This window comes from Scyliorhinus canicula, chromosome 7 (assembly GCF_902713615.1).
Source record: "Scyliorhinus canicula chromosome 7, sScyCan1.1, whole genome shotgun sequence".
In the NCBI taxonomy this organism is placed as follows: Eukaryota; Metazoa; Chordata; class Chondrichthyes; order Carcharhiniformes; family Scyliorhinidae; genus Scyliorhinus; species Scyliorhinus canicula.
The window spans coordinates 122,040,750-122,055,330 of NC_052152.1; the positions used below are offsets into that span (position 1 = coordinate 122,040,750).

Sequence of the window (14,581 nt, forward strand, 5' to 3'; positions counted from 1 at the left end):
AGGTGAGGTGGAAAGGCAGTGATATTTGTATATACCAGGACGCTATGGTGGAGGTGGCATGACGATGGGCAGCCTTTAACACAGCGAAGGTGGTGCTCTATAAGAGTAATGTGCGGTTCGCGGTGGTGAGAGTCACGCTTAACTAGGGGCTATTGAGATGGCGGCAGAGACGTTCGTGAGGGTTGAAGAATGGGACTGAACTGAGTTTGGACTTTATTTTCTTACGTTGTGGTTGGGAGTGGATGGCTTGTGACGGTGGGATAGTGTGTTGGGACGGGGGATTGTTTCCCTCTTTTGTTTTGGGTTTATCCAGTTTGGCTGGTTTAGAAAGGCTATGTGTGGGGGGGGGGGGTTTGTACGAGGTATGTGGGGGGGGGTGGAATTGGCTCTGGTGAACAGGAGTGAGGTGTGGCGAGGGGCCACGGGCCTAGGAAGTATGAATGGAGAGGGTTGAGGAGTATGCAGAGAGGAGCTGTTTCGAAAGGAAGTGGTTGGGAGATTTCTGGGAAGGGAGAGGGGTAACTGGCTGACTCGGGTATGGGGTGGGTCTGAGGCCTGTGGTCATGGCAGGAGCAGAGGGGTGGTTGTTGAGAGACTCCAGTCTGAATGGTAATGTGGAACGTGCGGGGATTGGGCAGTCTTGTGAAGCGGGAGAGAGTCTTCTCGTATTTGAAGAGCTTGAGAGCCGATGTGGTTCTGTTGCGGAGGCCGTTTGAGGGTGAAGGACCGGATTAGGCTTCGGAAGGGTTGGGTGAGTCAGATGTTCCACTCGGGCTTTGATAGCAGAGCCCGTGTGGTGGGGGGTGTGTGTGGGGTAGCGGTATTAGTGGGTAAGAGAGTTATGCTTCTGATGGAGAAGGTGGTGGCAGATCACGGGGGCAGATACATTACAGTAAGGGGTGCTTTGGAGGGAACGTTGGTGGTGTTGGTTGGCGTGTTTTCCCCGAATTGGTATGATGTAGGATTTATGATGAGGATGTTGGCAGCATACGAAGTCTGGACACGCATCAGTAAATTTTTGGTGGGTATTTAAATACAGTGTTGCATCCAAAGATGGATCGATTTAAGCCGTGCATGTTGACCCCTTTTGGGGGGGGGTGTGACCGGCGGGGGGGGGGGGAGCGAGAAGTAGGATGTTGGCAGTGTTTAGGAGATGGGGAGCAGACCCGTGGCGGTCCTTACATCCAGGGGGCAGAGAATTATTCCTTTTTTTTGCCAGTGTATTGTGTATACTCGTGGATTGCTTTCTTTATTATGAGATGGTTGTTGTCGGGAGTGAGGAGAGCAGAACACTCAGCGATTGTCATTTAGGATCATGCTCTGCATTTGGTGGACGTGGTCCTGGAGAGGAGGCCTGCACAGAGACCAAGGTGGAGGTTGGATGTGGTCCTGGAGAGGAGGCCTGCACAGAGGCCGGGGTGAAGGTTGGATGTGGTCCTGGAGAGGAGGCCTGCACAGAGGCCGGGGTGAAGGTTGGATGTGGTCCTGGAGAGGAGGCCTGCACAGAGACCGGGGTGAAGGTTGGATGTGGTCCTGGAGAGGAGGCCTGCACAGAGGCCAGCGTGCAGGTTGGATGTGGTCCTGGAGAGGAGGCCTGCACAGAGGCCGGCGTGGAGGTTGGATGTGGTCCTGGAGAGGAGGCCTGCACAGAGACCGGGGTGGAGGTTGGATGTGGTCCTGGAGAGGAGGGCTGCACAGTGACCGGGATGAAGGTTGGATGTGGTCCTGGGGAGGAGCCCTGCACAGAGGTCGCGGTGAAGGTTGGATGTGGTCCTGGGGAGGAGGCCTGCACAGAGGCCGGCGTGGAGGTTGGACGTGGTCCTGGGGAGGAGGCCTGCACAGAGACCGGGGTGAAGGTTGGATGTGGTCCTGGAGAGGAGGCCTGCACAGAGGCCGGCGTGGAGGTTGGATGTGGTCCTGGAGAGGAGGCCTGCACAGAGACTGGGGTGAAGGTTGGATGTGGTCCTGGAGAGGAGGCCTGCACAGAGACCGGCGTGGAGGTTGGATGTGGTCCTGGGGAGGAGGCCTGCACAGAGACCGGCGTGGAGGTTGGATGTGGTCCTGGGGAGGAGGCCTGCACAGAGACCAAGGTGGAGGTTGGATGTGGTCCTGGAGAGGAGGCCTGCACAGAGACCGGGGTGAAGGTTGGATGTGGTCCTGGAGAGGAGGCCTGCACAGAGGCCGGCGTGAAGGTTGGATGTGGTCCTGGAGAGGAGGCCTGCACAGAGGCCGGCGTGGAGGTTGGATGTGGTCCTGGAGAGGAGGCCTGCACAGAGACCGGGGTGAAGGTTGGATGTGGTCCTGGAGAGGAGGCCTGCACAGTGACCGGGATGAAGGTTGGACGTGGTCCTGGAGAGGAGGCCTGCACAGAGACCGGCGTGGAGGTTGGATGTGGTCCTGGAGAGGAGGCCTGCACAGAGGGCGGCGTGGAGGTTGGATGTGGTCCTGGAGAGGAGGCCTGCACAGAGGCCAGCGTGGAGGTTGGATGTGGTCCTGGAGAGGAGGCCTGCACAGAGGCCGGCGTGGAGGTTGGATGTGGGGCAACTTGTGGATCCGAGTTTCTGTGTGAGGATGGCAAAGGTGATTGACTATTATGTGGGGTTTAAAAAGAATGGGGGAGGTCTCGACATCGGTGGTTTGGGAGGCGCTGAAGTCGGTGGTGAGGGGTAAAATCATCTCGTATAAGGCGCAGGTGGATAGGGAGGAAAGAGGGGAGTGGCAGTGGCTGGTAGTTGAAATCTTGGAGGTTGATGAGAAGTATGTGGAGGATCCTACTCTGGAGCTGTTGGTCAGTAGAAAGGAATGCAGACGCAGCTTCAACGTTTGTCTACAGGGAAGAGGTAGGCCAATAGACTTACATTTACTGTCAAATCTCCCCACAGTTCACATCCATCACTGACCTATTTTGCTCCACCCTCTGAAGTAGAAAATCCTTCACATTTTTCTCTCTTTTGCTCTGAAGGAGTCAGGCAAACTCTTGTTTCTCTCTCCACAGGTGCTGCCAGACGTGCTGAGTATTTTGCAGCCTTTTCTATTTTTATAACTGTGCTTTGATTCGGGTTTTATACTGTCTCATCAACTCTGCTTTGGTCACATTTAATCCAGTCTAATTGAATCCCTGTTTGCTGATCATTAGTCATGTGGTCAACAATCTCCTGTAATCCATTTCATCACAGCCGCAGGTCACTATCTGCAATCTTCTCTCTCTCTCTCTCTCTTCTTCCCCCCCCTCCCCCCCAATCAATCTTCCTAATGTAAGCTTCTCTCCACAGGCATTTGTTTGTCGTCTTGCAGATAGTACCCTGAATTGTTCTTGCACAACACGTTGCTAAATCTTTCATATTTCACCATTTTGTCCCTTTCAGATTCACCTTCTTAAACTCTTGACACCTCTCACGGTATATGCCTCTCCTTCCTCAGGAGCTGTTTCTAAAATTGCAGTTAATAGTATGCATCCCTCAATCTCTTTCATCCCTGCTTGTCAAGCGCATCATCCACCAAATAGATAGAGCTGTTGGAAATTTCTCCCTTGCTATGTCACACAAGGGGCAGCACAGTGGCACAGGGGTTAGCAGTGCTGCCTCACAGCGTCAGGAACCTGGGCTTAATTCCGGCCTCAGCTGACTCTTGTGGAATCTGTATGTTCTCCCCTGAGTGGGTTTCTTTTGGGTGCTCTGGTTTTCCAAAGTATACAGGTAGATGGATTGGCCATGCTAAAGATGTCCAATGATGCACAGCTAGGGTAGGGTTGTGGGGATAGGATGTAGGAGTGGGCTCTTTTAGAGGGTCAGTGCAGACTCTATGGGCTGAATGGCCTCCTGCACTCTAGGGATTCTATGATTCTGTGTTGTATTAATGTAGTTTTCTTGGACCTGATGGAACCCACCTATAACAGAAAGTGTGTCAAAGACAGAGCTATTTGTGGGGGTGGGATGGCTGCACCCTCCCCATTGCTGCCAATTTCACTTCTAACCTTGTGTGCTACATATTTTACATAGAAATTACAGTGTAAAAGGAGGCAATTTGGCCCATCAAGTCAGCACCGGCCCTTGGAAAGAGCACCCTACCTAAGCCCATACCTCCACCCTATCCCCTCAACACGGCAACCCCATCCAACCATTTTGTGTGTGTCTTCACAGTAGAAGATGAAAAGAATATCCCAGGACCTTTGGGGAAGAAAGAGTCCAATAAGAGCGAGGAAAAATATAATTATCAGTAAAGAAAAGTACTGGAGAAATTAATGTGACTGAAAGTTGACAAATTCTCTTGACCAGAGACTTCCGGGTGTGCATTATGGAGTGAGTGTGCACACACAGGCAGCTCCTGCCTAAGATTGCAGAAAAGAGCTCTTTTTTGGGCAGCACGGGTTGGAATTTCGATGAAAAGGCGTGGGTGAATGTTCAAGGAGTATTTTCCCCCAGGAATAGGATGTTTCTTGGTTATCAGACCCTTAGAAACAGTGCAGGATTTGTCTGAACAGCAACAAACAAAAGCAAGCATGCTAGCGGGGGAAGGGCCAGTTTATAGGTCTCAAGCTGACCTGAGGGCCTTTATGAAAGCTGAATTCCAGCAGCAGAGGGAAGAACTGTGAAAAGATCTCACCAAGGCCATTGAAGAAGCGGAGACGGACTTCCGGTAGCGGTGATGCGGAGCTAAGCCGCACGTTCAGTGGCTCCCACTATTTTCGGACTTTGGGGCTCTTTTAAGGGCTCGCAGTGGTGCTGTTTGGGCTTTTCCCCGTGGGGGAACACTCCTTCTCAGATTCTCCACCGGTGGATGGCCTGGACTAGGAGTGGAGCGGTCAGAAAATCGGCTTTGTAGGTGCGGCACCGCAGCTCCCGCTACTTAAGGACTTTTGGGCCGATTTGAGGGCCTCAAACAGTGCTGTCTCAACGAATCCCAGTGGGGGAAGGTGTCTAGAGGCGCATTCCCCATAATTTATGGTGCTCACCCGGAGTGGGGCAAAGGAAAAGCTGCAGCAGCTCCCCAAGAAAAGCGGAGGAAGCAGGACAAAATGGCGGCCGGCGGAACACCCAAGGACTGGTGGAAGTGGGCGCAGGAGCAGCAGGCCTCTCTTCTGCGCTGTTTTGCGGAGCTGAAGGCTGAGTTGCTGGACTCCCTGAATGCGACTACCAACAAGCTGCTTGGGACCCAGGCGGCCCAGGAGGCGTCTATTCGGGAATTGCAGCAGCAGGCCGCTGAGAGGGAGGAGGAGGCCGTGGTCCTCGCGGGGAAAGTGGAGTTGCACGAGGCACTTCACAAAAAGTGGCAAGACCGCTTGGAGGAGCTGGACGTTCGCACGAGGCGAAAGAATTTGAGGATCCTGGGCCTGGCGGAGGGGCTGGAAGGGTCGGATCTCCCGTCGTACGTGACCACGATGTTGAGCTCGTTGATGGGGGCGGGGTCCTTCCATTTGCCCCTGGAGCTGGAGGGAGCTCACAGAGTGCTGGCCAGGAGGCCTAAGGCAAATGAACCCCCGCGGGCGGTGCTGGTGCGGTTCCATCGATTTAGTGACCGGGAGTGTGTGCTGCGCTGGGCCAAGAAAGAGAGGAGCAGCAAGTGGGAGAATTCGATCGTGCGAATCTACCAGGACTGGAGTGCGGAGGTGACAAAGCGGCGGGCCGGGTTCAACCGGACGAAGGCGGTGCTGCATGCCAAGCAGGTCAGATTTGGAATGCTGCAGCCTGCGCGTCTGTGGGTGACATATAAGGACCGGCACCACTACTTCGAGTCCCTGGAGGAGGCGTGGGCCTTTGTACAGGCGGAGAAGCTGGACTCGAACTAGGGTCTGGGGACACGCTATGGCCGTTGCTGTTTTTGCTGTTGCTGTTCTTCAATTTTGACATGTGTTTTTTTTATGCTGGTTTTCTTTTTGCTCTCTTTCCGGGTGGGTTTGTCTGTTGGGTATGGGTGTGGGGTAAGTGGGGAACGTTGGGGGCATGTGCTTTATATGTTCTCTTCGGTACGGGGCTGGGGGTTGGGGTGAAACTGGATTTTGAGGAGCTGCGTCAGAAGGGTGGGGTGTGGCAGTGTGAAAGCGCGGGCTTTCCTCTGGTTGTCCGCGCTGCGGGGCAGGGGGGGCGGAGCTGGAGATGGGGGCGTGGCCTCTACTGGTTTTCTTTCCCACGCTGAAGCGGGGCCAAGGAGGTGTGGCAAGAGGGGGATGACCCCATGCCGGGAGGAGATGGGTTTTGGCAGGAGCCGCCGGGTCAGCAGAAGTCAGCTGACTCACGAAAGTACCATGGAGGGTGCGTCGCGGCTAGGAGGGGTCCTGGGTGGGGGGGGATACCGGGTTGCTGCTGGAATGGCCAGGAAGGAGCTGGCATGGGCCGGGGGGGGTAGAGGAGAGGCGTTATCGCCATGGGGAACGGGTCAGGCGGGGCGAGGTGGCCTGGGGCGAGCAGTCGATAAGCTATGGCTAGCCGGCGGGGGAGAGGGGCAGGTTGCCCTCTGATCCGTCTGATTACCTGGAACGTGAGGGGGCTGAATGGGCCGGTTAAGAGAACTAGGGTAATTTCTCATCTGAAGGGGCTGAAGGCGGACGTGGCTATGCTCCAGGAGACCCACTTGAAAGGTGGCGGACCAAGTTCGTCTGAGGAAGGGGTGGGTGGGGCAGGTTTTTCACTCAGGATTGGACGCGAAGAACCGGGGGGTGGCGATTCTGGTGGGGAAGAGGGTGGCGTTCGAGGCGGCTGAGGTGGTGTCGGACAAGGAGGGCAGATATATTATGGTGAAGGGTAGGCTGCAGGGAGAGAAGGTGGTGCTGGTTAATGTATATGCCCTGAATTGGGATGATGCCAGCTTCATGAGGCGCTTGTTGGGCCGCATTCCGGACCTGGAGGCAGGGGGCTTGATCATGGGGGAGACTTTAACACAGTGCTGGATCCCACACTGGACCGGTCCAGTTCAAGGACGGGTAGGAGACCGGCGGCGGCCAAAGTACTGAGGGGGTTTATGGACCAGATGGGAGGGGTGGATCCCTGGAGGTTTGGGAGGGCCGAGAGCGCGGGAGTATTCCTTTTTCTCCCATGTCCATAGGGTCTATTCCCGAATAGATTTTTTCATCCTGAGCAGGGGATTGATCCCGAAGGTGCAGGATGCAGAGTATTCGGCCATAGCAATTTCAGACCATGCTCCGCACTGGGTTGATCTGGAGATGGGGGAGGCGCGGGACCAGCGCCCGCTCTGGCGCCTGGATGTGGGGCTGCTGGCTGATGAGGAGGTGTGTAGGAGGGTCCGGGGAAGTATTGAGGGGTATCTTGATACCAACGACACGGGGGTGGTCCGGGTGGGGATGGTCTGGGAGGCTCTGAAAGCAGTGATCCGGGGGGAGCTGATCTCCATACGGACCCATAGGGAAAGGAGGGAGAGGAAGGAGAGGGAGAGACTGGTGGGGGAGCTCCTGGATGTGGACAGGAGATACGCGGAGGCACCGGAGGAGGGGTTGCTGGGGGAACGGCGTAGTTTGCAGGCCAAATTTGACTTGTTGACCACCAGAAAGGCAGAGACACAGTGGAGGATGGTCGCAGGGGCGCGTATATGAGTTTGGGGAGAAGGCGAGCAGGATGTTGGCGCATCAGCTCCGCAGGCGGGATGCGGCTAGGGAAATTGGCGGAGTGACGGATGGGGGTGGGAATGTAATGCAGAAGGGGACAGAAGTAAATGGGGTCTTTAGGGACTTCTACGAGGAACTGTACCGGTCAGAACCTCCGATGGGCAGAGGGGGGATGGAGAGCTTCATGAACCGGCTATGCTTCCCAAGGGTTCAAGAGGAGCTGGTAGAGGGGCTGGGGGCGCCGATAGAGTTGGAGGAGCTAGTCAGGGGAATCGGGCAAATGCAGTCAGGTAAGGCGCCGGGGCCGGACGGGTTCCCGGTGGAATTTTATAAAAAGTATGCGGATCTGGTGGGCCCCCTGTTGGTGCGAGCCTTCAATGAGGCATGGGAGGGGGGGGCTTTGCCCCCGACGATGTCGCGGGCACTGATCTCTCTGATCCTGAAGCGGGATAAGGACCCCTTGCAGTGTGGATCATACAGGCCTATCTCGCTCCTCAATGTTGACGCTAAGTTGCTGGCGAAGATCCTGGCCACCAGGATAGAGGACTGTGTGCCAGGGGTGATACATGAGGATCAGACAGGATTTGTCAAGGGACGGCAGCTCAACACGAATGTGCGGAGACTACTAAATGTTATTATGATGCCGGCAGTGGAGGGGGGAGGTTGAGATAGTGGTGGCGCTGGATGCGGAGAAAGCATTTGATAGAGTTGAGTGGGGGTACCTGTGGGAGGTGCTGGAGCGGTTCGGATTCGGGGAGGGATTCATCAAATGGGTGAGGCTGCTCTACGCGGCTCCGATGGCGAGTGTAGTTACCAATGGAAGGAGATCGGAGTACTTTAGGCTCTACCGTGGGACCAGGCAGGGGTGCCCCCTGTCCCCCTTGCTCTTTGCACTGGCGATTGAACCTTTGGCTATGGCGTGAGGGAGTCAGGGAGATGGAGGGGTCTGGTGCGGGGTGGGGAGGAACATCGTGTATCGCTGTATGCGGACGACCTGCTGTTGTATGTGGCGGATCCAGAAGGGGGAATGCCGGGGGTGATGGAGCTATTAGCGGAATTTGGGGGCTTCTCGGGCTATAAGTTAAATTTAGGCAAGAGTGAGGTATTTGTAGTACACCCGGGTGATCAGGAGGAGGGAATCGGGAGACTCCCATTTAAGAGGGCAGTGAAGAGTTTCAGATACCTGGGGGTGCAGGTGGCCAGGAGTTGGGGGACTCTCCATAAGCTTAATTTTACCAGGCTGGTGGAGCAGATGGAAGAAGAATTTAAAAGGTGGGACATGGTGCCGCTATCTTTGGCGGGTAGAGTGCAGTCCGTCAAAATGACGGTTCTCCCGAGGTTCTTGTAACTTTTTCAGTGTTTGCCCATCTTTATCCCTAGGGCCTTTTTTAGAAGGGTGACTAGCAGCATCATGAGCTTTGTTTGGGCGCATGGGACCCCGAGGGTGAAGAGGGTCTTCTTGGAGCGGGGTAGAGATGGTGGGGGGCTGGCGTTACCCAATCTCTCGGGGTATTATTGGGCGGCCAATGTGTCGATGGTGCGCAAGTGGGTAGTGGAGGGGGAGGGGGCAGCATGGAAACGGATGGAGGAGGGCGTCCTGTGGCGATACAAGCCTGGGGGCCCTGGTAACGGCGCCGTGGTCGTTCCCTCCTACGAGGTATACCACAAGTCCGGTGGTGGCGGCTACCCTCAAGATTTGGGGGCAGTGGAGGCGACATAGGGGAGAAGTGGGGGGCTCGATGGAGGCTCCGTTAAGGGGGAACCATAGGTTCGTCCCGGGGAACATTGATGGGGGATTTCAGTGTTGGCACAGAGCGGGCATCAGACAGCTGAGGGACCTGTTTATTGATGGGCGGTTTGCGAGCCTGGGGAGTTGGAGGAGAAATTTGGGCTCCCCCCGGGGAACATGTTCAGGTATCTGCAGGTAAAGGCATTTGCTAGGCGGCAGGTGGAGGGATTCCCTTCGCTTCCCGCGAGGGGGGTGAGCGACAGGGTGCTTTCGGGGGTCTGGGTCGGAGAGGGGAAGATATCTGATATAAGAACATAAGAACATAAGAACTAGGAGCAGGAGTAGGCCATCTGGCCCCTCCAGCCTGCTCCGCCATTCAATGAGATCATGGCTGATCTTTTGTGGACTCAGCTCCACTTTCCGGCCCGAACACCATAACCCTTAATCCCTTTATTCTTCAAAAAACTATCTATCTTTACCTTAAAAACATGTAATGAAGGAGCCTCAACTGCTTCACTGGGCAAGGAATTCCATAGATTCACAACCCTTTGGGTGAAGAAGTTCCTCCTAAACTCAGTTCTAAATCTACTTCCCCTATTTTGAGGCTATGCCCCCTAGTTCTGCTGTCACCCGCCAGTGGAAACAACCTGCCCGCATCTATCCTATCTATTCCCTTCATAATTTTAAATGTTTCTATAAGATCCCCCCTCATCCTTCTAAATTCCAACGAGTACAGTCCCAGTCTACTCAACCTCTCCTCATAATCCAACCCCTTCAGCTCTGGGATTAACCTAGTGAATCTCCCCTGCACACCCTCCAGCGCCAGTACGTCCTTTCTCAAGTAAGGAGACCAAAACTGAACACAATACTCCAGGTGTGGCCGCACTAACACCTTATACAATTGCAACATAACCTCCCTAGTCTTAAACTCCATCCCTCTAGCAATGAAGGACAAAATTCCATTTGCCTTCTTAATCACTTGTAAACCAACCTTCTGTGACTCATGCACTAGCACACCCAAGTCTCTCTGAACAGCGGCATGCTTTAATATTTTATCGTTTAAATAATAATCCCGTTTGCTGTTATTCCTACCAAAATGGATAACCTCACATTTGTCAACATTGTATTCCATCTGCCGGACCCGAGCCCATTCACTTAACCTATCCAAATCCCTCTGCAGACTTCCAGTATCCTCTGCACTTTCGCTTTACCACTCATCTTAGTGTCATCTGCAAACTTGGACACATTGCCCTTGGTCCCCAACTCCAAATCATCAATGTAAATTGTGAACAATTGTGGCCCAACACGGATCCCTGAGGGACACCACTAGCTACTGATTGCCAACCAGAGAAACACCCATTTATCCCAACTCTTTGCTTTCTATTAATTAACCAATCCTCTATCCATGCTACTACTTTACCCTTAATGCCTTGCATCTTTATCTTATGCAGCAACCTTTTGTGTGGCACCTTGTCAAAGGCTTTCTGGAAATCCAGATATACCACATCCATCGGCTCCCCGTTATCTACTGCACTGGTAATGTCCTCAAAAAATTCCACTAAATTAGTTAGGCACGACCTGCCTTTTACGAAACCCATGCTGCGTCTGCCCAATGGGACAATTTCTATCCAGATGCCTCGCAATTTCTTCCTTGATGATAGATTCCAGCATCTTCCCTATTACCGAAGTTAAACTCACTGGCCTATAATTTCCTGCTTTCTGCCTACCTCCTTTTTTAAACAGTGGCGTCACTGGTATCTACAAGGTTATGCAGGAGGCGGAGGAGGCGTCAGTAGAGGAGCTGAAAACGAAGTGGGAGGGGGAACTGGGGGAACAGATCGAAGACGGGACATGGGCTGATGCCCTGGAGAGGGTTAATTCTTCCTCCTCGTGTGCGCGGCTTAGCCTCATCCAATTCAAGGTGCTGCACCGAGCCACATGACTGGGACGAGGATGAGTAGGTTCTTGGGGGTGAGGACAGGTGTGTCAGGTGCTCGGGGAGTCCAGCGAACCATGCCCATATGTTCTGGGCATGCCCGGCACTGGAGGAGTTCTGGAAGGGGGGTGGCGAGGACGGTGTCGAGGGTGGTGGGATCCAGGGTCAAGCCAGGTGGGGACTCGCGATTTTTGGGGTTGGGGTGGAGCCGGGAGTGCAGGAGGCGAAGAGGCCGGTGTGCTGGCCTTTGCGTCCCTAGTAGCCCGGCGAAGGATCTTGCTACAATGGAAGGATGCGAGGCCCCCAAGCATGGAGACCTGGATCAATGACATGGCGGGTTTCATTAAGCTAGAGAAGGTCAAATTCGCCCTGAGAGGGTCGGTACAAGGGTTCTTTAGGCGGTGGCAGCCTTTTCTCGACTTTCTGGCTCAACGATAGGGTACGGGGACAGCAGCAGCAGCAACCCGGGGAGGGAAAAGGGGGGGGCCGACAATGACTGTTTGTTTATTTAATTTTAATATTTTTTAAGTTCTTTTGTTGTTCTTTAGGGTTGGGGGGGTGGGGGGATGTGATACATGCGCCGATACGGTCTGGGGTGTCACAGTTATTATGGGTTATTTTGTTGCATTTCATTGTTTGTCGTTATGTTTTATATTTTCTGTAAAAAATTCCAATAAAAATTATATTAAAAAAAAAAAAAAAAATTCTCTTGACCAGATGACTTGCATTTTGAAAAAGGCAACTGCAGAGAAAGTAGATAATTGGTTTTGGATTCCCTGAATTTCTTGGATGCTAGAATTTTCTTAGTGGATCGGAAGATAGCGATTGTATCCTTGTTGTTCAAAGGAGGGAGAGAGAAAACAGAGAACCAACAGAGGCCAGTCAGCCTGACAACATTGGTCAGCAAAATGCTGGAATCTATTATTCGAAAAATAGTCACTGGTTTTATGAAAGGAATATTGGTTAACAAATTAGCTTTTGAAATGTAACTGAGGAATGGGAAGTCATATTTGACAAATCTGTTGGAGTTTTTTTGAGGATGTTACTAACTGAATTGAAGAAGGGGAGTTGTTGAAGGTAGTGTACTTAGATTTTCAGAAGGCTTTGAAAGCTCCCCACAGGAGGTTGGTTAGCAAAATTCAAGCCTATGGGATAGGAGGTAATATTCTGAAATGGATTAAAGATTACTTTTTTAAATTTTAGAGTGCCCAACATTTTTTCCAATTAAGGGGCAATTTAGCATGGCCAATCCACCTAACCTGCACATCTTTGGGTTGTGGGGGCGAAACCCACGCAAACACGAGGAGAATGTGCAAACTCCATACGGACAATGACCCAGAGCCAGGATCGAACCTGGGACCTCGGCGCCGTGAGACAACAGTGCTAACCACTGTACCATTGTGCTGCCCGCGATTAAGGATTAGTTAACAAGCAGAAAATAGACCATTCTCACATAGTTGGTTACCGAAGGATCAGTACTCGGGCCCGCAGCTGTTCACAATGTCTATCAATGATTTGGAAATGGGGGCCAAATCTAATATTTCCAGTTGCGGATGATGCAAAGTGAGATGGAAATGTGAGTTCAGGAGGATGCAAGGAGGCTTCAAGGGGACTTGGACAGACTGAGTGAATGTGCCAGAACATGGCAGATTGAATAAATGTGAAATCCTCCACTATTTCTTAAATAGTGAGAAGTTGGGGCGTGCGAGTGTCCAAATGGGCCTGGGTGTCCTCGTCAATAAGTCACTAAAAACTAACATGCAAATGTAGCAAGCAATTAGGAACACTGGTGGTATGTCAGCCTTCATCACAAGAGGATCTGAGTACAGGAGTTAGTGGAGTCTTGCTTCAATTGTATCGATGCTTGGTTAGACAGCACCTGGAGAATTGTGTGCAGTTTTGGTACCCTTACCTCAGAAAGGATATTATTACCTTAGAAGAAGTAAAACGAAGGTTCACCAGAGTTGTTCTGGGGATGGCAGGATTTTCTTATGAAGAAAGATTTGAGGAAACTGGGCCAGTGTTCTCTGAGAGTTTCAAAGAATGAAAGGTGATCTCATTGAAACCTAAAAAATATTTAAAAAGGAATAGATAGGGTAGATACAGGTAAGATGTTCCCTTGGTTGGGAGTCTAGTACAATTTCAAAATAAGGAGGAAGCCACTTGGGACTGAGATGAGGAGAAATATTTTTTTCAGAGTTGTGAATCTTTGGAATTCTGTGGGTGTTCAGTTGCTCAGAATATTCAAGATAGACATCAATATATTTTTTGGGCACTAAGGGAACCCAGGAACAAGGGCATCAATTGGGAAAGTGGTAATGTTGTAGAAATTCAGTCATGATCTTACTAAATGGCAGAGCAGGTTCAGTGGTTTCGTATGGCTGACCTCCTATTTGTATTTTCATGTGTTCAAAAATGGTCATTTTTCAGGTGTTGGTCGAAGATTGCGTTCCAGTGCTGAAGACGTATGCTGAAGAAGGAAGGCTGTTTGATTATGTTATTAATGATCTAACTGCAGTTCCTATCTCTACATCTCCAGAAGAAGGTAAGTACGTCAATTAATTTTATATCATCCCAGCTATTCATCTTTCAATTCTATAATTTCTGTTTAGATTGCCTCCATTTATTTTATTCCAAACCATAGGTTCCAGAAAAATACAAGTGGCCTCCTATTTGTTGGAAGTGGTTTAATTGTTAACCTTGTTGCAGTTACAGAATGTGGGTATTTTCTGGTTGAGTACTGGAGCATGCTGGTGCACAAATTATTTTTGTGACAGCAACTTTTCAGTACTGACCCTCTAGTTATTTTTTAAATATAAATTTAGAGTCCCCAATTCTTTTTTTTTTCAATTGAGGGGCAGTTAAGTGTGGCCAATCCACCTACCCTGACATCTTTGGGTTGTGGGGGTGAGACCCACGCAGACACAGGGCAAATGTGCAAGCTTCACGTGGACAGTGACTCAGAACCGGAATTGAACCCGGGTCGTCGGCGCCGTGAGGCTGCAGTGCTAACCACTATGCCACTGTGCCTCCCACAACCCTCTAGTTATGTTTCCATCCTGAGAACAAGGCTGCTTATAAAGTCACAGATGTTGGAAATGGTTGGAATGTGTTCTCAGTTGAAAGAAAGGTCAAGGAAGATCATGTGGTGCAACTGAGAGTAACAACAAAAAAAGTGCAGTTTCAATGCATTTCACCAACTGATTTGACCTGTTGCATAATTCATTGAACGATGTGCAGAATATAAGACCCATAGATTAAAAAAGGGCACGGGGAATAGTTTGAAGAGAAAATTTTCATGTTTATTGTGTCCTTTGCAAGTTGGCATACCCATTGAGACTGTCTTCAGTGGGTCTGAAGT

General features: G+C 51.6%; 1 protein-coding gene across 1 annotated transcript in view; it reads left to right on the forward strand.

Annotated features, from left to right (window-relative positions):
- The window catches only part of sms (spermine synthase), a 190,616-nt gene that overhangs the window by 116,932 nt on the left and 59,103 nt on the right, over positions 1–14,581 (forward strand). The window contains exon 8 of the mRNA XM_038802847.1: positions 13,651–13,765. Within this exon, the coding sequence (XP_038658775.1) occupies positions 13,651–13,765 (115 nt within the window). The remainder of the gene's footprint in view (positions 1–13,650; positions 13,766–14,581) is intronic.